The 24,718-nt window shown below is 45.0% G+C and overlaps 4 protein-coding genes across 4 annotated transcripts; 3 read left to right on the forward strand and 1 right to left on the reverse strand.

Moving 5' to 3' along the window:
- Positions 1-15,060: 15,060 nt before the first annotated feature.
- Positions 15,061-19,102, forward strand: LOC125511623 (calcineurin B-like protein 1). The gene is made up of 8 exons (XM_048677049.2): positions 15,061-15,531; positions 15,670-15,752; positions 17,210-17,266; positions 17,376-17,484; positions 17,565-17,617; positions 17,820-17,900; positions 18,018-18,130; positions 18,762-19,102. The coding sequence occupies exons 1-8, from the start codon at positions 15,447-15,449 to the stop codon at positions 18,823-18,825; spliced, it is 645 nt and encodes a 214-aa protein (XP_048533006.1). The 5' UTR covers positions 15,061-15,446; the 3' UTR covers positions 18,826-19,102.
- A 398-nt stretch (positions 19,103-19,500) lies between these two features.
- LOC125511622 (putative casein kinase II subunit beta-4) lies at positions 19,501-21,843 on the forward strand. Its single transcript, XM_048677048.2, has 5 exons — positions 19,501-19,738; positions 19,840-20,064; positions 20,187-20,296; positions 20,444-20,609; positions 21,306-21,843. The coding sequence occupies exons 1-5, from the start codon at positions 19,609-19,611 to the stop codon at positions 21,437-21,439; spliced, it is 765 nt and encodes a 254-aa protein (XP_048533005.1). The 5' UTR covers positions 19,501-19,608; the 3' UTR covers positions 21,440-21,843.
- Positions 21,844-22,906: 1,063 nt separating this feature from the next.
- LOC125511624 (Transcriptional coactivator/pterin dehydratase) lies at positions 22,907-23,919 on the forward strand. Its single transcript, XM_048677050.2, has 2 exons — positions 22,907-23,545; positions 23,662-23,919. The coding sequence occupies exons 1-2, from the start codon at positions 23,008-23,010 to the stop codon at positions 23,754-23,756; spliced, it is 633 nt and encodes a 210-aa protein (XP_048533007.1). The 5' UTR covers positions 22,907-23,007; the 3' UTR covers positions 23,757-23,919.
- On the reverse strand, positions 23,909-24,656 carry LOC125507636 (pectinesterase inhibitor 12-like). Its single transcript, XM_048672158.2, has one exon. It carries the CDS (start codon positions 24,600-24,602, stop codon positions 24,048-24,050), a length of 555 nt encoding a protein of 184 aa, XP_048528115.1. The 5' UTR covers positions 24,603-24,656; the 3' UTR covers positions 23,909-24,047.
- Between the last annotated feature and the right edge of the window lie 62 nt (positions 24,657-24,718).

A 24,718-nucleotide genomic window follows, 5' to 3' on the forward strand; every position in this document is an offset into this window, starting at 1 on the left:
CACTGATTTGTTTGGCTAGAGCACACTTTCTTCAGAAGAGTTACAACATTCCACCTTCAGAAGGGTTACAAATGGGCGGCCTTTGCCCGTTTCCAAACTTGCGAATCCGCGAAATCACCCCGCTGCGTGCCGCCTCTAGTATCAGGTTGAGAAAAGATCCGTGTACACGGAGGGAGGAAGTAGAACAGACCTGGTTCCAAACATCCATTTTTACAGTTGAAAAAAAAGAAAGGGTACAAACAAAATTACTAGTACAAACAAAGGAGTATCACTATAGATAGATGTTGCCGGCCCTAGCTGCATTGATCATAGCTGGTAAATTCAAAATAATTTCTTCAGTTATGATGTAGCATTGATAGATGCCAGGGTGGCTCTCCAGGTTCTGCATTGCTTTGAAGCAACACCACTGATTTGTTTGGCTAGAGCACACTTTCTTGTCAAGAAACCGAATGAACTCCACCTTAAATCACATATTTGGCAGATCTTGTGAAAAATCAAAATCTAAATGGGTAACCATTAATGTAACAGAGAGCGTGCACTAAAAGAAGGCCGGGGGAAGCGGAAGGCGTTACAACATTCCACCTTCAGAAGGGTTACAAATGGGCGGCCTTTGCCCGTTTCCAAACTTGCGAATCCGCGAAATCACCCCGCTGCATGCCGCCTCTAGTATCAGGTTGAGAAAAGATCCGTGTACACGGAGGGAGGAAGTAGAACGGACCCGGTTCCAAACATCCATTTTTACGGTTGAAAAAAAAGAAAGGGTACAAACAAAATTACTGGTACAAACAAAGGAGTATCACTATAGATAGATGTTGCCGGCCCTAGCTGCATTGATCATAGCTGGTAAATTTAAAATAATTTCTTCAGTTATGATGTAGCATTGATAGATGCGAGGGTGGCTCTCTAGGTTCGGCATTGCTTTGAAGCAACACCACTGATTTGTTTGGCTAGAGCACACTTTCTTGTCAAGAAACCGAATGAACTCCACCTTAAATCATATATTTGGCAGATCTTGTGAAAAATCAAAATCTGAATGGGTAACCATTAATATAACAGAGAGAGTGCACTAAAAGAAGGCCGGGGGAAGCGGAAAGCGTTACAACATTCCACCTTCAGAAGGGTTACAAATGGGCGGCCTTTGCCCGTTTCCAAACTTGCGAATCCGTGAAATCACCCCGCTGCGTGCCGCCTCTAGTATCAGGTTGAGAAAAGATCCGTGTACACGGAGGGAGGAAGTAGAACGGACCCGGTTCCAAACATCCATTTTTACGGTTGAAAAAAAAGAAAGGGTACAAACAAAATTACTAGTACAAACAAAGGAGTATCACTATAGATAGATGTTGCCGGCCCTAGCTGCATTGATCATAGCTGGTAAATTCAAAATAATTTCTTCAGTTATGATGTAGCATTGATAGATGCCAGGGTGGCTCTCCAGGTTCGGCATTGCTTTGAAGCAACACCACTGATTTGTTTGGCTAGAGCACACTTTCTTCAGAAGAGTTACAACATTCCACCTTCAGAAGGGTTACAAATGGGCGGCCTTTGCCCGTTTCCAAGCTTGCGAATCCGCGAAATCACCCCGCTGCGTGCCGCCTCTAGTATCAGGTTGAGAAAAGATCCGTGTACACGAAGGGAGGAAGTAGAACGGACCCGGTTCCAAACATCCATTTTTACGGTTGAACAAAAAGAAAGGGTACAAACAAAATTACTAGTACAAACAAAGGAGTATCACTATAGATAGATGTTGCCGGCCCTAGCTGCATTGATCATAGCTGGTAAATTCAAAATAATTTCTTCAGCTATGATGTAGCATTGATAGATGCCAGGGTGGCTCTCCAGGTTCGGCATTGCTTTGAAGCAACACCACTGATTTGTTTGGCTAGAGCACACTTTCTTGTCAAGATACCGAATGAACTCCACCTTAAATCATATATTTGGCAGATCTTGTGAAAAATCAAAATCTGAATGGGTAACCATTAATATAACAGAGAGCGTGCACTAAAAGAAGGCCCGGGGAAGCGGAAAGCGTTACAACATTCCACCTTCAGAAGGGTTACAAATGGGCGGCCTTTGCCCGTTTCCAAACTTGCGAATCCGCGAAATCACCCCGCTGCGTGCCGCCTCTAGTATCAGGTTGAGAAAAGATCCGTGTACACGGAGGGAGGAAGTAGAACGGACCTGGTTCCAAACATCCATTTTTACGGTTGAAAAAAAAGAAAGGGTACAAACAAAATTACTAGTACAAACAAAGGAGTATCACTATAGATAGATGTTGTCGGCCCTAGCTGCATTGATCATAACTGGTAAATTCAAAATAATTTCTTCAGCTATGATGTAGCATTGATAGATGCCAGGGTGGCTCTCCAGGTTCGGCATTGCTTTGAAGCAACACCACTGATTTGTTTGGCTAGAGCACACTTTCTTGTCAAGAAACCGAATGAACTCCACCTTAAATCATATATTTGGCAGATCTTGTGAAAAATCAAAATATAAATGGGTAACCATTAATATAACAGAGAGCATGCACTAAAAGAAGGCCCGGGGAAGTGGAAAGCGTTACAACATTCCACCTTCAGAAGGGTTACAAATGGGCGGCCTTTGCCCGTTTCCAAACTTGCGAATCCGCGAAATCACCCCGCTGCGTGCCGCCTCTAGTATCAGGTTGAGAAAAGATCTGTGTACATGGAGGGAGGAAGTAGAACGGACCCGGTTCCAAACATCCATTTTTACGGTTGAAAAAAAAGAAAGGGTACAAACAAAATTACTAGTACAAACAAAGGAGTATCACTATAGATAGATGTTGCCGGCCCTAGCTGCATTGATCGTAGCTGGTAAATTCAAAATAATTTCTTCAGTTATGATGTAGCATTGATAGATGCCAGGGTGGCTCTCCAGGTTCGGCATTGCTTTGAAGCAACACCACTGATTTGTTTGGCTAGAGCACACTTTCTTCAGAAGAGTTACAACATTCCACCTTCAGAAGGGTTAAAATGGGCGGCCTTTGCCCGTTTCCAAACTTGCGAATCCGCGAAATCACCCCGCTGCGTGCCGCCTCTAGTATCAGGTTGAGAAAAGATCCGTGTACACGGAGGGAGGAAGTAGAACGGACCCGGTTCCAAACATCCATTTTTACGGTTGAAAAAAAAGAAAGGGTACAAACAAAATTACTAGTACAAACAAAGGAGTATCACTATAGATAGATGTTGCCGGCCCTAGCTGCATTGATCATAGCTGGTAAATTCAAAATAATTTCTTTAGTTATGATGTAGCATTGATAGATGCCAGGGTGGCTCTCCAGGTTCGGCATTGCTTTGAAGCAACACCACTGATTTGTTTGGCTAGAGCACACTTTCTTGTCAAGAAACCGAATGAACTCCACCTTAAATCATATATTTGGTAGATCTTGTGAAAAATCAAAATCTGAATGGGTAACCATTAATATAACAGAGAGCGTGCACTAAAAGAAGGCCCGGGGAAGCGGAAAGCGTTACAACATTCCACCTTCAGAAGGGTTACAAATGGGCAGCCTTTGCCCGTTTCCAAACTTGCGAATCCGCGAAATCACCCCGCTGCGTGCCGCCTCTAGTATCAGGTTGAGAAAAGATCCGTGTACACGGAGGGAGGAAGTAGAACGGACCCGGTTCCAAACATCCATTTTTACGGTTGAAAAAAAAGAAAGGGTACAAACAAAATTACTAGTACAAACAAAGGAGTATCACTATAGATAGATGTTGCCGGCCCTAGCTCAATTGATCATTGCTGGTAAATTCAAAATAATTTCTTCAGTTATGATGTAGCATTGATAGATGCCAGGGTGGCTCTCCAGGTTCGGCATTGCTTTGAAGCAACACCACTGATTTGTTTGGCTAGAGCACACTTTCTTGTCAAGAAACCGAATGAACTCCACCTTAAATCATATATTTGGCAGATCTTGTGAAAAATCAAAATCTGAATGGGTAACCATTAATATAACAGAGAGCATGCACTAAAAGAAGGCCGGGGGAAGCGGAAAGCGTTACAACATTCCACCTTCAGAAGGGTTACAAATGGGCGGCCTTTGCCCGTTTCCAAACTTGCGAATCCGCGAAATCACCCCGCTGCGTGCCGCCTCTAGTATCAGGTTGAGAAAAGATCCGTGTACACGGAGGGAGGAAGTAGAATGGACCCGGTTCCAAACATCCATTTTTACGGTTGAAAAAAAAGAAAGGGTACAAACAAAATTACTAGTACAAACAAAGGAGTATCACTATAGATAGATGTTGCCGGCCCTAGCTGCATTGATCATAGCTGGTAAATTCAAAATAATTTCTTCAGTTCTGATGTAGCATTGATAGATGCCAGGGTGGCTCTCCAGGTCCGGCATTGCTTTGAAGCAACACCACTGATTTGTTTGGCTAGAGCACACTTTCTTCAGAAGAGTTACAACATTCCACCTTCAGAAGGGTTACAAATGGGCGGCCTTTGCCCGTTTCCAAACTTGCGAATCCGCGAAATCACCCCGCTGCGTGCCACCAGTAGTATCGGGTTGAGAAAATATCCGTGTACACGGAGGGAGGAAGTAGAACGGACCCGGTTCCAAACATCCATTTTTTACGGTTGAAAAAAAAGAAAGGGTACAAACAAAATTACTAGTACAAACAAAGGAGTATCACTATAGATAGATGTTGCCGGCCCTAGCTGCATTGATCATAGCTGGTAAATTCAAAATAATTTCTTCAGTTATGATGTAGCATTGATAGATGCCAGGGTGGCTCTCTAGGTTCGGCATTGCTTTGAAGCAACACCACTAATTTGTTTGGCTAGAGCACACTTTCTTCAGAAGAGTTACAACATTCCACCTTCAGAAGGGTTACAAATGGGTGGCCTTTGCCCGTTTCCAAACTTGCGAATCCGCAAAATCACCCCTCTGCGTGCCGCCTCTAGTATCAGGTTGAGAAAAGATCCGTGTACACGGAGGGAGGAAGTAGAACGGACCCGGTTCCAAACATCCATTTTTACGGTTGAAAAAAAAGAAAGGGTACAAACAAAATTACTAGGACAAACAAAGGAGTATCACTATAGATAGATGTTGTCGGCCCTAGCTGCATTGATCATAGCTGGTAAATTCAAAATAATTTCTTCAGTTATGATGTAGCATTGATAGATGCCAGGGTGGCTCTCCAGGTTCGGCATTGCTTTGAAGCAACACCACTGATTTGTTTGGCTAGAGCACACTTTCTTGTCAAGAAACCGAATGAACTCCACCTTAAATCATATATTTGGCAGATCTTGTGAAAAATCAAAATATAAATGGGTAACCATTAATATAACAGAGAGCATGCACTAAAAGAAGGCCCGGGGAAGCGGAAAGCGTTACAACATTCCACCTTCAGAAAGGTTACAAATGGGCGGCCTTTGCCCGTTTCCAAACATGCGAATCCACGAAATCACCCCGCTGCATGCCGCCTCTAGTATCAGGTTGAGAAAAGATCCGTGTACATGGAGGGAGGAAGTAGAACGGACCCGGTTCCAAACATCCATTTTTACGGTTGAAAAAAAAGAAAGGGTACAAACAAAATTACTAGTACAAACAAAGGAGTATCACTATAGATAGATGTTGCCGGCCCTAGCTGCATTGATCATAGCTGGTAAATTCAAAATAATTTCTTCAGTTATGATGTAGCATTGATAGATGCCAGGGTGGCTCTCAAGGTTCGGCATTGCTTTGAAGCAACACCACTGATTTGTTTGGCTAGAGCACACTTTCTTCAGAAGAGTTACAACATTCCACCTTCAGAAGGGTTACAAATGGGCGGCCTTTGCCCGTTTCCAAACTTGCGAATCCGCGAAATCACCCCGCTGCGTGCCGCCTCTAGTATCAGGTTGAGAAAAGATCCGTGTACACGGAGGGAGGAAGTAGAACGGACCCGGTTCCAAACATCCATTTTTACGGTTGAAAAAAAAGAAAGGGTACAAACAAAATTACTAGTACAAACAAAGGAGTATCACTATAGATAGATGTTGCCGGCCCTAGCTGCATTGATCATAGCTGGTAAATTCAAAATAATTTCTTCAGTTATGATGTAGCATTGATAGATGCCAGGGTGGCTCTCTAGGTTCGGCATTGCTTTGAAGCAACACCACTAATTTGTTTGGCTAGAGCACACTTTCTTCAGAAGAGTTACAACATTCCACCTTCAGAAGGGTTACAAATGGGTGGCCTTTGCCCGTTTCCAAACTTGCGAATCCGCGAAATCACCCCTCTGCATGCCGCCTGTAGTATCAGGTTGAGAAAAGATCCGTGTACACGGAGGGAGGAAGTAGAACGGACCCGGTTCCAAACATCCATTTTTACGGTTGAAAAAAAAGAAAGGGTACAAACAAAATTACTAGTACAAACAAAGGAGTATCACTATAGATATATGTTGCCGGCCCTAGCTGCATTGATCATAGCTGGTAAATTCAAAATAATTTCTTCAGTTATGATGTAGCATTGATAGATGCCAGGGTGGCTCTCCAGGTTCGGCATTGCTTTGAAGCAACACCACTGATTTGTTTGGCTAGAGCACACTTTCTTGTCAAGAAACCAAATGAACTCCACCTTAAATCATATATTTGGCAGATCCTGTGAAAAATCAAAATATAAATGGGTAACCATTAATATAACAGAGAGCATGCACTAAAAGAAGGCCCGGGGAAGCGGAAAGCGTTATAACATTCCACCTTCAGAAGGGTTACAAATGGGCGGCCTTTGCCCGTTTCCAAACTTGCGAATCCGCGAAATCACCCCGCTGCGTGCCGCCTCTAGTATCAGGTTGAGAAAAGATCCGTGTACATGGAGGGAGGAAGTAGAACGGACCCGGTTCCAAATATCCATTTTTACGGTTGAAAAAAAAGAAAGGGTACAAAGAAATTACTAGTACAAACAAAGGAGTATCACTATAGATAGATGTTGCCGGCCCTAGCTGCATTGATCATAGCTGGTAAATTCAAAATAATTTCTTCAGTTATGATGTAGCATTGATAGATGCCAGGGTGGCTCTCCAGGATCGGCATTGCTTTGAAGCAACACCACTGATTTGTTTGGCTAGAGCACACTTTCTTCAGAAGAGTTACAACATTCCACCTTCAGAAGGGTTACAAATGGGCGGCCTTTGCCCGTTTCCAAACTTGCGAATCCGCGAAATCACCCCGCTGCGTGCCGCCTCTAGTATCAGGTTGAGAAAAGATCCGTGTACACGGAGGGAGGAAGTAGAACGGACCCGGTTCCAAACATCCATTTTTACGGTTGAAAAAAAAGAAAGGGTACAAACAAAATTACTAGTACAAACAAAGGAGTATCACTATAGATAGATGTTGCCGGCCCTAGCTGCATTGATCATAGCTGGTAAATTCAAAATAATTTCTTTAGTTATGATGTAGCATTGATAGATGCGAGGGTGGCTCTCCAGGTTCGGCATTGCTTTGAAGCAACACCACTGATTTGTTTGGCTAGAGCACACTTTCTTGTCAAGAAACCGAATGAACTCCACCTTAAATCATATATTTGGCAGATCTTGTGAAAAATCAAAATCTGAATGGGTAACCATTAATATAACAGAGAGCGTGCAGTAAAAGAAGGCCCGGGGAAGCGGAAAGCGTTACAACATTCCACCTTCAGAAGGGTTACAAATGGGCGGCCTTTGCCCGTTTCCAAACTTGCGAATCCGCGAAATCACCCCGCTGCGTGCCGCCTCTAGTATCAGGTTGAGAAAAGATCCGTGTACACGGAGGGAGGAAGTAGAACGGACCCGGTTCCAAACATCCATTTTTACGGTTGAAAAAAAAGAAAGGGTACAAACAAAATTACTAGTACAAACAAAGGAGTATCACTATAGATAGATGTTGCCGGCCCTAGCTGCATTGATCATAGCTGGTAAATTCAAAATAATTTCTTTAGTTATGATGTAGCATTGATAGATGCGAGGGTGGCTCTCCAGGTTCGGCATTGCTTTGAAGCAACACCACTGATTTGTTTGGCTAGAGCACACTTTCTTGTCAAGAAACCGAATGAACTCCACCTTAAATCATATATTTGGCAGATCTTGTGAAAAATCAAAATCTGAATGGGTAACCATTAATATAACAGAGAGCGTGCAGTAAAAGAAGGCCCGGGGAAGCGGAAAGCGTTACAACATTCCACCTTCAGAAGGGTTACAAATGGGCGGCCTTTGCCCGTTTCCAAACTTGCGAATCCGCGAAATCACCCCGCTGCGTGCCGCCTCTAGTATCAGGTTGAGAAAAGATCCGTGTACACGGAGGGAGGAAGTAGAACGGACCCGGTTCCAAACATCCATTTTTACGGTTGAAAAAAAAGAAAGGGTACAAACAAAATTACTAGTACAAACAAAGGAGTATCACTATAGATAGATGTTGCCGGCCCTAGCTGCATTGATCATAGCTGGTAAATTCAAAATAATTTCTTCAGTTATGATGTAGCATTGATAGATGCCAGGGTGGCTCTCCAGGTTCGGCATTGCTTTGAAGCAACACCACTGATTTGTTTGGCTGGAGCACACTTTCTTGTCAAGAAACCGAATGAACTCCACCTTAAATCATATATTTGGTAGATCTTGTGAAAAATCAAAATCTGAATGGGTAACCATTAATATAACAGAGAGCGTGCACTAAAAGAAGGCCCGGGGAAGCGGAAAGCGTTACAACATTCCACCTTCAGAAGGGTTACAAATGGGCGGCCTTTGCCCGTTTCCAAACTTGCGAATCCGCGAAATCACCCCGCTGCGTGCCGCCTCTAGTATCAGGTTGAGAAAAGATCCGTGTACACGGAGGGAGGAAGTAGAACGGACCCGGTTCCAAACATCCATTTTTACGGTTGAAAAAAAAGAAAGGGTACAAACAAAATTACTAGTACAAACAAAGGAGTATCACTATAGATAGATGTTGCCGGCCCTAGCTGCATTGATCATAGCTGGTAAACTCAAAATAATTTCTTCAGTTATGATGTAGCATTGATAGATGCCAGGGTGGCTCTCCAGGTTCGGCATTGCTTTGAAGCAACACCACTGATTTGTTTGGCTAGAGCACACTTTCTTGTCAAGAAACCGAATGAACTCCACCTTAAATCATATATTTGGCAGATCTTGTGAAAAATCAAAATCTGAATGGGTAACCATTAATATAACAGAGAGCGTGCACTAAAAGAAGGCCGGGGGAAGCGGAAAGCGTTACAACATTCCACCTTCAGAAGGGTTACAAATGGGCGGCCTTTGCCCGTTTCCAAACTTGCGAATCCGCGAAATCACCCCGCTGCGTGCCGCCTCTAGTATCAGGTTGAGAAAAGATCCGTGTACACGGAGGGAGGAAGTAGAACGGACCCGGTTCCAAACATCCATTTTTACGGTTGAAAAAAAAGAAAGGGTACAAACAAAATTACTAGTACAAACAAAGGAGTATCACTATAGATAGATGTTGCCGGCCCTAGCTGCATTGATCATAGCTGGTAAACTCAAAATAATTTCTTCAGTTATGATGTAGCATTGATAGATGCCAGGGTGGCTCTCCAGGTTCGGCATTGCTTTGAAGCAACACCACTGATTTGTTTGGCTAGAGCACACTTTCTTGTCAAGAAACCGAATGAACTCCACCTTAAATCATATATTTGGCAGATCTTGTGAAAAATCAAAATCTGAATGGGTAACCATTAATATAACAGAGAGCGTGCACTAAAAGAAGGCCCGGGGAAGCGGAAAGCGTTACAACATTCCACCTTCAGAAGGGTTACAAATGGGCGGCCTTTGCCCGTTTCCAAACTTGCGAATCCGCGAAATCACCCCGCTGCGTGCCGCCTCTAGTATCAGGTTGAGAAAAGATCCGTGTACACGGAGGGAGGAAGTAGAACGGACCCGGTTCCAAACATCCATTTTTACGGTTGAAAAAAAAGAAAGGGTACAAACAAAATTACTAGTACAAACAAAGGAGTATCACTATAGATAGATGTTGCCGGCCCTAGCTGCATTGATCATAGCTGGTAAATTCAAAATAATTTCTTCAGTTATGATGTAGCATTGATAGATGCCAGGGTGGCTCTCCAGGTTCGGCATTGCTTTGAAGCAACACCACTGATTTGTTTGGCTAGAGCACACTTTCTTGTCAAGAAACCGAATGAACTCCACCTTAAATCATATATTTGGCAGATCTTGTGAAAAATCAAAATCTGAATGGGTAACCATTAATATAACAGAGAGCGTGCACTAAAAGAAGGCCCGGGGAAGCGGAAAGCGTTACAACATTCCACCTTCAGAAGGGTTACAAATGGGCGGCCTTTGCCCGTTTCCAAACTTGCGAATCCGCGAAATCACCCCGCTGCGTGCCGCCTCTAGTATCAGGTTGAGAAAAGATCCGTGTACACGGAGGGAGGAAGTAGAACGGACCCGGTTCCAAACATCCATTTTTATGGTTGAAAAAAAAGAAAGGGTACAAACAAAATTACTAGTACAAACAAAGGAGTATCACTATAGATAGATGTTGCCGGCCCTAGCTGCATTGATCATAGCTGGTAAATTCAAAATAATTTCTTCAGTTATGATGTAGCATTGATAGATGCCAGGGTGGCTCTCCAGGTTCGGCATTGCTTTGAAGCAACACCACTGATTTGTTTGGCTAGAGCACACTTTCTTGTCAAGAAACCGAATGAACTCCACCTTAAATCATATATTTGGCACATCTTGTGAAAAATCAAAATCTGAATGGGTAACCATTAATATAACAGAGAGCGTGCACTAAAAGAAGGCCGGGGGAAGCGGAAAGCGTTACAACATTCCACCTTCAGAAGGGTTACAAATGGGCGGCCTTTGCCCGTTTCCAAACTTGCGAATCCGCGAAATCACCCCGCTGCGTGCCGCCTCTAGTATCAGGTTGAGAAAAGATCCGTGTACACGGAGGGAGGAAGTAGAACGGACCCGGTTCCAAACATCCATTTTTACGGTTGAAAAAAAAGAAAGGGTACAAACAAAATTACTAGTACAAACAAAGGAGTATCACTATAGATAGATGTTGCCGGCCCTAGCTGCATTGATCATAGCTGGTAAATTCAAAATAATTTCTTCAGCTATGATGTAGCATTGATAGATGCCAGGGTGGCTCTCCAGGTTCGGCATTGCTTTGAAGCAACACCACTGATTTGTTTGGCTAGAGCACACTTTCTTGTCAAGAAACCGAATGAACTCCACCTTAAATCATATATTTGGCAGATCTTGTGAAAAATCAAAATCTGAATGGGTAACCATTAATATAACAGAGAGCGTGCACTAAAATAAGGCCCGGGGAAGCGGAAAGCGTTACAACATTCCACCTTCAGAAGGGTTACAAATGGGCGGCCTTTGCCCGTTTCCAAACTTGCGAATCCGCGAAATCACCCCGCTGCGTGCCGCCTCTAGTATCAGGTTGAGAAAAGATCCGTGTACACGGAGGGAGGAAGTAGAACGGACCCGGTTCCAAACATCCATTTTTACGGTTGAAAAAAAAGAAAGGGTACAAACAAAATTACTAGTACAAACAAAGGAGTATCACTATAGATAGATGTTGCCGGCCCTAGCTGCATTGATCATAGCTGGTAAATTCAAAATAATTTCTTCAGTTATGATGTAGCATTGATAGATGCCAGGGTGGCTCTCCAGGTTCGGCATTGCTTTGAAGCAACACCACTGATTTGTTTGGCTAGAGCACACTTTCTTGTCAAGAAACCGAATGAACTCCACCTTAAATCATATATTTGGCAGATCTTGTGAAAAATCAAAATCTGAATGGGTAACCATTAATATAACAGAGAGCGTGCACTAAAATAAGGCCCGGGGAAGCGGAAAGCGTTACAACATTCCACCTTCAGAAGGGTTACAAATGGGCGGCCTTTGCCCGTTTCCAAACTTGCGAATCCGCGAAATCACCCCGCTGCGTGCCGCCTCTAGTATCAGGTTGAGAAAAGATCCGTGTACACGGAGGGAGGAAGTAGAACGGACCCGGTTCCAAACATCCATTTTTACGGTTGAAAAAAAAGAAAGGGTACAAACAAAATTACTAGTACAAACAAAGGAGTATCACTATAGATAGATGTTGCCGGCCCTAGCTGCATTGATCATAGCTGGTAAATTCAAAATAATTTCTTCAGTTATGATGTAGCATTGATAGATGCCAGGGTGGCTCTCCAGGTTCGGCATTGCTTTGAAGCAACACCACTGATTTGTTTGGCTAGAGCACACTTTCTTGTCAAGAAACCGAATGAACTCCACCTTAAATCATATATTTGGCAGATCTTGTGAAAAATCAAAATCTGAATGGGTAACCATTAATATAACAGAGAGCGTGCACTAAAAGAAGGCCCGGGGAAGCGGAAAGCGTTACAACATTCCACCTTCAGAAGGGTTACAAATGGGCGGCCTTTGCCCGTTTCCAAACTTGCGAATCCGCGAAATCACCCCGCTGCGTGCCGCCTCTAGTATCAGGTTGAGAAAAGATCCGTGTACACGGAGGGAGGAAGTAGAACGGACCCGGTTCCAAACATCCATTTTTACGGTTGAAAAAAAAGAAAGGGTACAAACAAAATTACTAGTACAAACAAAGGAGTATCACTATAGATAGATGTTGCCGGCCCTAGCTGCATTGATCATAGCTGGTAAATTCAAAATAATTTCTTCAGTTATGATGTAGCATTGATAGATGCCAGGGTGGCTCTCCAGGTTCGGCATTGCTTTGAAGCAACACCACTGATTTGTTTGGCTAGAGCACACTTTCTTGTCAAGAAACCGAATGAACTCCACCTTAAATCATATATTTGGCAGATCTTGTGAAAAATCAAAATCTGAATGGGTAACCATTAATATAACAGAGAGCGTGCACTAAAAGAAGGCCCGGGGAAGCGGAAAGCGTTACAACATTCCACCTTCAGAAGGGTTACAAATGGGCGGCCTTTGCCCGTTTCCAAACTTGCGAATCCGCGAAATCACCCCGCTGCGTGCCGCCTCTAGTATCAGGTTGAGAAAAGATCCGTGTACACGGAGGGAGGAAGTAGAACGGACCCGGTTCCAAACATCCATTTTTACGGTTGAAAAAAAAGAAAGGGTACAAACAAAATTACTAGTACAAACAAAGGAGTATCACTATAGATAGATGTTGCCGGCCCTAGCTGCATTGATCATAGCTGGTAAATTCAAAATAATTTCTTCAGTTATGATGTAGCATTGATAGATGCCAGGGTGGCTCTCCAGGTTCGGCATTGCTTTGAAGCAACACCACTGATTTGTTTGGCTAGAGCACACTTTCTTGTCAAGAAACCGAATGAACTCCACCTTAAATCATATATTTGGCAGATCTTGTGAAAAATCAAAATCTGAATGGGTAACCATTAATATAACAGAGAGCGTGCACTAAAAGAAGGCCCGGGGAAGCGGAAAGCGTTACAACATTCCACCTTCAGAAGGGTTACAAATGGGCGGCCTTTGCCCGTTTCCAAACTTGCGAATCCGCGAAATCACCCCGCTGCGTGCCGCCTCTAGTATCAGGTTGAGAAAAGATCCGTGTACACGGAGGGAGGAAGTAGAACGGACCCGGTTCCAAACATCCATTTTTACGGTTGAAAAAAAAGAAAGGGTACAAACAAAATTACTAGTACAAACAAAGGAGTATCACTATAGATAGATGTTGCCGGCCCTAGCTGCATTGATCATAGCTGGTAAATTCAAAATAATTTCTTCAGTTATGATGTAGCATTGATAGATGCCAGGGTGGCTCTCCAGGTTCGGCATTGCTTTGAAGCAACACCACTGATTTGTTTGGCTAGAGCACACTTTCTTGTCAAGAAACCGAATGAACTCCACCTTAAATCATATATTTGGCAGATCTTGTGAAAAATCAAAATCTGAATGGGTAACCATTAATATAACAGAGAGCGTGCACTAAAAGAAGGCCCGGGGAAGCGGAAAGCGTTACAACATTCCACCTTCAGAAGGGTTACAAATGGGCGGCCTTTGCCCGTTTCCAAACTTGCGAATCCGCGAAATCACCCCGCTGCGTGCCGCCTCTAGTATCAGGTTGAGAAAAGATCCGTGTACACGGAGGGAGGAAGTAGAACGGACCCGGTTCCAAACATCCATTTTTACGGTTGAAAAAAAAGAAAGGGTACAAACAAAATTACTAGTACAAACAAAGGAGTATCACTATAGATAGATGTTGCCGGCCCTAGCTGCATTGATCATAGCTGGTAAATTCAAAATAATTTCTTCAGTTATGATGTAGCATTGATAGATGCCAGGGTGGCTCTCCAGGTTCGGCATTGCTTTGAAGCAACACCACTGATTTGTTTGGCTAGAGCACACTTTCTTGTCAAGAAACCGAATGAACTCCACCTTAAATCATATATTTGGCAGATCTTGTGAAAAATCAAAATCTGAATGGGTAACCATTAATATAACAGAGAGCGTGCACTAAAAGAAGGCCCGGGGAAGCGGAAAGCGTTACAACATTCCACCTTCAGAAGGGTTACAAATGGGCGGCCTTTGCCCGTTTCCAAACTTGCGAATCCGCGAAATCACCCCGCTGCGTGCCGCCTCTAGTATCAGGTTGAGAAAAGATCCGTGTACACGGAGGGAGGAAGTAGAACGGACCCGGTTCCAGACATCCATTTTTACGGTTGAAAAAAAAAGGGTACAAACAAAATTACTAGTACAAACAAAGGAGTATCACTATAGATAGATGTTGCCGGCCCTAGCTGCATTGATCATAGCTGGTAAATTGGGGATATTTGGTTGAATTATGAGGCATTGGTGGTAGTAGACGCCAGGGTGGATCTCCTCTCATCTTGTCCACCCCCAGGTGAGGTCCAACGCGCGTGCACTGACTGCAGCACATTGACGCAGCACCGCACCACTGGTTTTGGTTTTGGTTTTGGTGGTGCACAGACACTTGGACTTGGCTGTTAAGCAACCGAATTAACTCCTCCAAATCTTCTCTTCTCTTCTCTTGTGTGGGTGGAAAAACAAACAACAAGATTCCCTTCACCAACCAACCCCCTGCATATAAAGAGCGGAACAGTGAGGAGGAGTCCACCCCACCCCGCCCCGCCCCGCCCGGCCCCAAACAATTGTAGCCAGCGGCGCCGGCGAGCGGCGGCAGCCCCTCCGGCGACCGTCTCCAGCGGTCCTCCCCCCTCCATTATATACAGCCTCCCTGCCGCCTCCAGTCCTGCCCGCCGCCCACCAACCAGCGACCTACCTAGGGTTCCCTTCCCTTCCGTCAGCGGCTAGCTCTCGCCCCTTCTGTTCCTCCAATTACCCACTCCTGCCGCCGCCGTCCGATGACCCAATCAGCGGCCTGCTCCGCCCAGACTCGCCGCGGGTTCCAGCATTAGCGGCAGCGGCCTGTGCGATTCCGCCCCCATTCCGAAAATCGCGGAGGAGGACCAGAGGGGGAAACAAACAATGGGGTGCTTCCACTCCACGGCCAGGGCCAGGCGGCGCTACCCGGGCTACGACGACCCCATGCAGCTCGCCGCCCAGACCGCATGTATGTTTGTTTGTAACCACCTACCAATTTCACTATTCCACTAGTCAAACCTTAATTAATTCACTCACCACATGTGTTCCATTGTCTTTTTTCTTCTCTCTCTCTCTCTCTCTCTCTCTGTTTCTTGATCTGCTGCAGTCAGCGTCAGCGAGGTGGAGGCGCTCTTCGAGCTCTTCAAGACCATCAGCGGCTCCGTCATCGACGACGGCTTCATCAACAAGGTAGTAAGCAGCAGCACACCAAATCTTCCATCTTTGTATGCATCCCCTGCTCTGCTTGCCATGTTTTATTTTCTTACCTTCCCTGGGAAACACATTAATCATAAATTACAGTGTTGCACAAAAAAACACAACTAGCCCTGTGGTCCGGTCTTTTTTTAGGGTACGATGGTCCAGTCATTTTCTAAAGCCCTGTTTAAGGAAGTTGTTGTTTTTGGTCACTGTCGGCCTCATAACTTTGTATCAACGACAGGCTGCCGTGTCCTTGTCTCTTTGATGCAGTTACAATCTTTCTAAAAATGAAGACGGCCATGTGTTCGTTTCCTCATCTACGTACAGCCATTTATATTTTTATATAATAGTTTGTTATGGTTTCGTTTTTTTGTAAGCATCACGTCCGTCTATAACCATCATACAAGCTTGTGGACTGCGCCTAATGCTTATCACATAAGATTGTCCTGTTTCCACCAGAGAGAGCAGAGTTTTGCGCCACGCTGAATATATTACACTGGGCTTAATGCCTATCACATACATGCCCTGCTTGCCATGTTTTTCTTTTGTTGGTAAAACACATAGTTTATTTCAATGTTTGAAAAATGGACCGGCTCTGTGGTCCGGGCGTTTTCTAAAACCCTGCTTAGGGAAACTGCCGTTTTCTGGTTGGTGCCGGCCTCATAACTTTGTAACAAAGACAGCCAGGCGTCTCTTTGGTGCAGTTAGAATCTTTCTAAATCAAGAGGGTGATGTGTTTGTTTCCAGATCAGCATTCATTATTTTTCAAAAGTTTGATATGGTCTCCATTTTTGTAAGCATCATGTGCATCTGTAGCCATCATACAAGTGCGTGGACCGCACCTAATGCTTATCAAATAAGATTTTCCTTTTCGACAGGACAATTTCACAGCACAGTACAGTCATTTTCTAAAACCCTGTTTTAGGAAAATTTATTCTTTTGGTTGGTGTCAGCCTCATAAATTTGTAAGACAGGCTGGCGTGTATTTTATGCAGTTTAGAATATTTCTAAATGAAGGGGGTCAGGTGTTCGTTTCCTGATCTGGATTCATTAAAAAAAGTTTGATATAGTTTCCATTTCTTGAAGCATCAATTGCCATCTGTACACAGGCCTGTGAACTGTGCCGAAAGCTCAGCTCATGAGATTGTCCTTTTGGATAAGACAATATCACGAGACAGTACAGTATATGTATCCAAATATCTAGCTCTCACCGTTAAACTCAACTGTCATGCTAGCTTACTTTCTACTCTATAATTCTGCCGCACATGAATCATGTAAGAAGAATTCCAATTTCTTCTTTATACACAAGAACAGTTATGCCGTTGTTTATTCTTCCGGAGAAAAACTGGAGTACTAAGTTTTTTTAGATTGATTAATTGAAAGTAAGTGCTGTCAGTAATCCAAATTTGCAATCAGCTTGAACAGCCTCTGTATTTTCTGCTGTGCAGGAAGAGTTCCAGCTTGCATTGTTCAAGAGCAAGATGGACAATATTTTTGCTAACCGGGTATGTTTTGACATGCCAACCTTCAATATGCTTCTGAATTCTGGTACTTGTCTACTATGAGTTGGCATGCTCTCGCCTATGAACTTGCTGAATTTAAGGAACCTTTCAGATATTTGACCTCTTCGATGTCAAGAAAAGGGGGGTAATTGACTTTGCTGACTTCGTTCAAGCTCTAAATGTATTTCACCCTAGCGTTCCAATGGAAGAGAAAATTGATTGTAAGCTACCATCATGATGTTTCTTTTTGTCCATTTCGATAACACAATTCTGCTTTCTGAACATCTCTATTGCTTGCCAGTTTCCTTCAAGCTATATGATATGGACAACACAGGGTTTATCGAACGAAAAGAGGTATTTTTTTAGACTTTATTTCTTTTCTGACTCGCCACATCTTTTACGAAAATTAATTTTTATTCAAATATGAAGATTACAATATCTTCAAGCGTTAGTAGAATTAATCTTCCCGTACTTCCGGACTCTGACATTTAATATATTATTTTGCCATTCTTCCTCCTGTCATTGATGACATAATTTTTACTCCCTTGCTGTACAGGTAAAGCAGATGCTTATTGCCCTTCTGAGTGAATCAGGAATGAGGTTATCAGATGAAACCATTGAGTCAATCATTGACAAGGTATGGACATTTGAGCCCAACACCTGAGCTGTTACTCAAGTTTTGAATAACTTCAATAGTTAAATTCGGAGCCTTCATAAGAGTTCAGATATTGACTGATATGGTTGCTGCTAGCAGACATTTTCAGATGCTGATGTGAATCAGGACGGGAAAATAGATAGAGCGGAGTGGGAGAACTTTGTCTCACGAAATCCCTCCTTGATGAAGATAATGACTCTGCCATACCTAAAGTAAGTGTTATACATATCTGCCTCTGGAGAAAAAAAACAGAGTATATATAAAGAGGAAATGACAAGCATTAGAAATACTTTTGTTTTTGTTCCTCTTCTGATGAAGCGAATTAATTATTAGGTTTAAAAACAAAATACCTCCTTAAGATCATAGAACACCACATGCCAGTGACACAAGTAGCTGATGCAATATATGCACTGAGCATGCTGTTAAAAGTAGTTACTGACCAACAGAGCAGAAATTTTTGCAGAACTGTTAGTCTGTCACTTGGTAGTTCGTTGTTGACCTGTGCGCCGCATGATTGCCACAAGCACATTCTTAATTTAATTGTAGCTGTTTATTTTTGCCTGCCCCCTTGGATAGTCAGCTATTTGGCATATATTTAACTGCAATTATTCAAAGTTCAGTTTTAAAACATGGTTAAAGTGGCAACAAGTTCCCTCCCTTAACTGTACATCGGTAGGTAGAAATGCGCCTCGAATGCGGGTGGGCGGGCTCACGGGCGTGTGCTCTAGCCAACCGAGCACTGCTCGGTTCTCATTCAAGTCCATTTTTTAATATTCAATGAGTTGAAGCATGCAGTTGGCTGCTAATTAATGGTTGCTTATGGTTATCGAAAAATCCTTGCAGGGACATAACGACCACATTCCCTAGCTTTGTTTTCAACTCGAAGGTCGATGACATCGTGACATGAGTGGCATGGTTTCTGTGACATTTCACAAGGCCTGCGCGCAAGAGGGGAAGGACATGTACATCTAATAGTATATCAAGGAGAGTCATTTTTTCTGTTAGAGCAAAAGCAGTAATGCAAGGAGGTTAAGAGATGAGGGGAGGGTTGTAGTCTGAGAAATTGGCAAGTTACCGCGATATGAACTGCATCCATATGCTGCTGCTGTTGTTTGTTGTGAAATGCAATGTTAGTGCCAGAATGGAATTGTATCGCCTGGAAATCAATCTTTTTTATTTCTCCAGCGGCGTGTCATGTTGATCCAAATTGTGTCACGTGGCATAAATAACGTTCGTTTGTTCGTTCCTCATGGTTATGTTTGGATTGCGACCAAAATGCACCTTATTAGCCAAGAAAAAACAAGTTTGTGACGAAAAAAATTGGCCCCTGTTCGGACAGTTGCTTTTTGAGAAAATGCCTGAATTTACTCACCAAATAAACAAATCACATCGAATCTCCTCGATTTCTATCTAGGTTTTCTTGGGCCCAATTTCCAGGAAAGGCAAGTTGTTTACTTTTTTTTATTAACTGAAAGCAAGTTGTTCACTGCGTGAGTGCTAAAGCGCGCACGTCCACTACATTGCCGATTTTGTTCGTGGGCCGCTTTTGGGCCGAGCACGACGAATCTATCCTCTCCTCTGCCCACACTCTCTCTTTGGACGAGGGAGAATCTTCTTCTACTAGTCCCACTCCTCCCTCCCGTCGCCGTCGCCGCCGGCCCAAACCAAACCCTAGCCGCCGGCCGGCGCCATGGACCGCAAGCGCATCAACGACGCCCTCGACAGGCACCTCCGGGCGGCCACGGAGCGGTCGTCGCCCTCCACCTCCCGCGCCGCCGCCAAGCCCAAGCCGCCCTCCGCCGCCGCCCCCAAACCCAAAGGTATCGCCGTCGCTTTGCTTTCTCTCTCGTCAACCGGTTCTCCCTCTCCTTTCCTGTACCTTAAAATTGATGTGTTTGTGCGCGCGCGTTGGGGGCGGCAGAGCAGCTGGATTCGGACAGCAGCGAGGGGGGCAGCGCCGGCGGGTCCTCCGAGGCGGACGACACCTTCTGGATCAACTGGTTCTGCGCCATGAGGGGCAACGAGTTCTTCGCCGAGGTCGACGACGACTACATCCAGGACGACTTCAACCTCTGCGGCCTCAGCGCCCAGGTCCCCTACTACGACCACGCCCTCGATCTCATCCTCGACCTCGAGCCCGTCCAGGGTACGGTACACCTACACCTCACCTCCTTCATTTGTTGTGATAACCAGTTCATCATCGTAAGTTAGTAGGTTGCTCTGATCCTCACAAGTTCTGTTTGTTTGTCTGTGTGTGTGCATAAGCAGGCGATGTGTTTGCCGATGACCAGAATGAGCTGATTGTCGCGTCCGCGGAGATGCTTTACGGTTTGATCCATGCCCGGTACATCTTGACCACCAAGGGCTTGGCTGCCATGGTAAGCATCTTTCTACTTCCATGGTTCGTTCGATGCGGGAACTCCTATCGCCGGCATGGTTTATGCTTTTTCTATATCAATCACAGTAGTAGCAGCAGGACCCATTGTCCCGTGCTGATCTGTTCCAAAACCTGAATGTTTCTGCAGCTGGAGAAGTTCAAGAACTGCGACTTTGGAAGGTGCCCCCGCGTGTCCTGCTCTGGCCAGCCCTGTCTTCCAATGGGGCAGTCTGATATCCCTAGGTCCAGTACCGTTAAGATATATTGTCCCAAGTGCGAAGATCTCTACTACCCCAGATCGAAGCACCAAGCCAGTATCCTTTTAAACATCTTATACTTAGATAAGCACTCACAACACTGATCATTTATCTATAACCTGAAATATGCAGCCCCTCTGAATCTGGTAAGAATATGAATCATAATTTTGCAACTATTTTTCCGGTGTGTCCTTTTCAACTTCATGCCACACCTTTCAGTAAGGATTTATAAACTCAAAATGTGTCTTGCTCCATTCTCATCAATGGGATGGAAACCTTGTAAATAATGACGTTTTCTCTGCTTGCCTTTGCATCCCTAATGCTTTGAATGGACTGGCAGCATCTTTTTAAACATTATGTACTTAGATAAGCACTGCCAGGTCTATTCATTGCAAATGCTCTGATCTGGTAAGATTAGGAATAGTGATGTGCCATTATTGATATCGTGCCTTTTCAACATCACACTACCTACCTTTCGTTAATAACTTATGACTGTGAACTCTTTGTTTCGAAAATGTCTTGCTGCCTTGTGATCAATGGGGGCAGAGACATTGTAAGTAGTGGCATTTACTTTGCTTGCCTTTTGGCCTTTGCCTTGTCGCTTTTTATAGACTGATGATTCTGTTACAGTAGTTATGAGTACTATATTTTTTGCATCTGTAAGTACCGATGCAAGGTGCAATTTGTTGTGTGCTGCAAACTGCAGCGCGCCTATGTTAGTCAATCTTTGTACCGCCTTAAGTCTTCCCACAGATACAGACGGAGCATACTTTGGGACGACGTTTCCTCATATTTTCATGATGACCCACTCACAACTGAAGCCACAGAAGCCAGCACAGCAATACGTTCCTCGGATATTCGGCTTCAAAGTCCACAAGAAAACATGACGGTATCTTGGCGGCGAACTGCCCTGTGCTTGTTTTGCCCAGTCCGTCATCAGGAATGGTGATGATCCGCACTAGCTGGGCATGAGAAATGCTATAGCCGATTCAAGACGACAAGACACCAATCAACTATGCCACATTCTTTCTTCTGTATGAAGGCCTGCTCTTTGGAAAAGAAATATCGAGGAGCTGTGGTCAACCTCTGCCAGATTCATGCCATGTCATGTTGGGTATTCAGACGATATGATCCCGGCGAAATGGGAATGAGTTTGTGCATCTGCTGAATCTGTTGTGTATCCATGTATTTCACTCTTCATTCTGTGGTGGCGAGAAATCGGATGGCTGAGACTTGGAGAAAGTCGTGTTTCGGTGTATTGTTGCATGTGATTCGTGGAAAATTCAAATTACATGCACATGAATCTTTTTTTTTCTACTTCCTCCGTCCCACAATATAAGATCCCTTTGCAGCTAACATAGCTTGAAAAACGATCTTATATTGTGGGACGGAGGGAGTACATGTTAAAAAAGATGTCACGGACAGTAATGTGTGAGGATGCACATTTAGAGAGACCAAGGTGAGGGAACGGCTGGAACTTGAGAGAGAGAAGGTGACCATTGAAGCAAAGAGAGTGACAATCAAGACGAAGCAAGTTGGGCTTGCGAAGATCATCAAGGAGTCGAGGATCATGTTGGGCAACACTAGCATCATGGACGACAATGTCAAGGAGTGGTTCTGCATAATGCAGAAAGACATCAATGCGCACCATGAATATTGATTCACTCAAATTTTCAACCATGTGTTGAATTGTCGCGTTGTTTGACTTGCTGAATTGTCCTTTAATATTACGTTGATATTCCATATCTATCGCTGAATGTGTGCAATATGATAAAGATAGTGAAAAATACGCCGCCAAGTACCCGGGTTTTAGCAAACAAACCCGTGTTATCCAGGGACAGACGACATTTGGTGAATGCTGTTGGAGATGACCTGTTAACGTGCACTTCTAGAATTAGAATTATACTCACCCGCAAAAAATAAATATCACTCCCACCATCCTAATTTTTTTGTCACAGAAATTGATGTATCTAAAATTAAAAGTACATCTAGATACAATTACAGTTTTGATAAGTGTCAGTCGACTGAGACTTTGTTGTGTGTCTTAGTCAATACTATTTTTCTTTCATTTTGTATGAAGATTCGTATAAAAAAAATTCTTTTCAGTTTTTCTTTTTTCTTCTTACATACTATATCACTTGACTGAGATCTAACTACATCCATACATTTATTTTTGTGACAAGTAATTCGGACGAGTGGAGTAGTACGCAAAAGAGAGGAGACGATGAACACCAGAAAGCATTTACATTATCCTTTCTCCGGGCAGTGTATTATTAGACGTTGGATCGAGAAGAGGCGAGAAGCAAGAAACCAACAAATTGTGTGGTGATAAAAGGAAGAAGGCTTCAAGGGACGGCCAGATAAGAAGCAAGCTCCTCCGTCCATTGCTTCCCCCAGCCGCGCATCATCCATCCATCCATCCGTTCCACTCTCCTTCCTTCCTTTCCACTACACCATGGCGCTCATGCTCAGCCCGGCCGCGACCTTCCTCCCCGTCGCCGGCAAGCCCGCCGCCGCCATGCGGAACCTCCTCTTCGGCACCAGCAGCAAGGGAAGAAGCGTTCGCAAGGTGGTGGCGATGGCGGACATCCTGGGCGACTTCGGGGCGCGGGACCCGTTCCCGGAGGAGATCGCGAGCAACTTCGGGGAGAAGACGCTGGGCAACGTGGACACGCTGCACCGCATCCTCATTCCCACGCTCTCCGTGCTCTCGCTCTCCCGCGTGCCGCTCGACGCCGACCCCGCGCCGCTCTCCGAGGAGGACGCCCGCAAGCTGCTCTTCAAGGTGGTCGGATGGCGGCTCCTCTTCCCCAGCAAGGGCGACTCCGACGTGCTCAAGCTCGAGTGCGTCTGGAAGGTCCGCGACCAGGCCTGCGGCGACGAGCTCATCGCCAGGATCAACAAGACCCTCGACGGCGCCGGCCATGCCCCCGCCGCGCTCCAGTTCGAGGCGCCCAACCAAGTCAGGGCCCAGCTCTACACGCCCTCCGTAGGTCAGTTATAGTACCCTCTTCTCTCTTCTGCTCCAACGCAATGAGCTGCTGTGGTGTGCTTCTCCATGGATGATGGATTCTCATCAGTGAACTGAACTGATCTGAAATTTGTGCAGGTGGGCTGAGCGCCAACGACTTCATCATCGCCGCGAGGATCGACCAGATCAAGACCAAAGATCTTCTCCCAAAGAAGAGGGTCTGGGCATGCTAATAATCACTGCCATCTTGTTCCTCTTTGCATACATACCTGGACACAGTTTTGTTTCATGGAATGGAAGCCAACCTATCCACCATTGTAGCTCTACCCCTAGTGTTTAATGACGATGATGATGATGCCATCGCCATTTTGCCAATCAAATCAAATGATTTCTCAACTTCTTAGGTTCTTCCGAATGCGAGGCACGATTACAACAACACTTGTATAATTACAAAAATGTCAAGAAATTCATTAGCTATTTTAGATGCTACTGAACTGAACTGTACTTGCTGAAGAAGAAATATGTCACTTGATGAGGTTGGTGATGGCGCCGGCGATGATGGCGATCTGGATGCAGTCCACGGTGTGCAGTGCCAGCGGCTGAGGCAGGGTCACGCCGGCGGTCGCGAACGCGGCGTTGCACAGCTGCGTCTGCGCCAGGGCCTCGTCGAGCCTCTGCTTGGCTGCGGGGTAGGCGTGGTTGTTGATCTGGTCGTGCGCGTTGGCGAAGCACATGCCCACGTCCTTGTAGAGCGTGGCGCACTTGGCGAGCGCCGGCTTCATGCGCACATTGGGGTCGGCGGCCTCCTGGGCCTTGACGTCGGCGGCGGCGAGGTTGGCGTTGTCGACGCCGACGAGCGAGGCCACCTTGGCCAGGCCCCGGGCGTCCGCCGCCTCGAGGCTGTCGCGGTGGCTGCCGAGCTTTGACATGCACAGCTCCACGTTGACGCGCACGTCGCTGGCTGCGGCCGCCTTGCACGTGTCCGCCACCGCCGCGTCGACGGTGCGGGGGCTTAGGATCAAGGCCACCACCGCCAGCATGGTGGCGAGAGCCGTCGTCATCGTCGTCGCTGTCTTCATTGATTCAGAAGTCTTCTTGTTTGCCAAAAATAACTTGTTAAAATTATGAGGGAAGCAAAGCTAAATAAGGATGAGGCTGGCATGGCAGAGCGGAGAAGAGCCATTATCGGAGTCTT

Source organism: Triticum urartu, chromosome 5A, assembly GCF_056163025.1.
Source record: "Triticum urartu cultivar PI428250 chromosome 5A, HENAU_Tu73, whole genome shotgun sequence".
Lineage (NCBI taxonomy): Eukaryota > Viridiplantae > Streptophyta > Magnoliopsida > Poales > Poaceae > Triticum > Triticum urartu.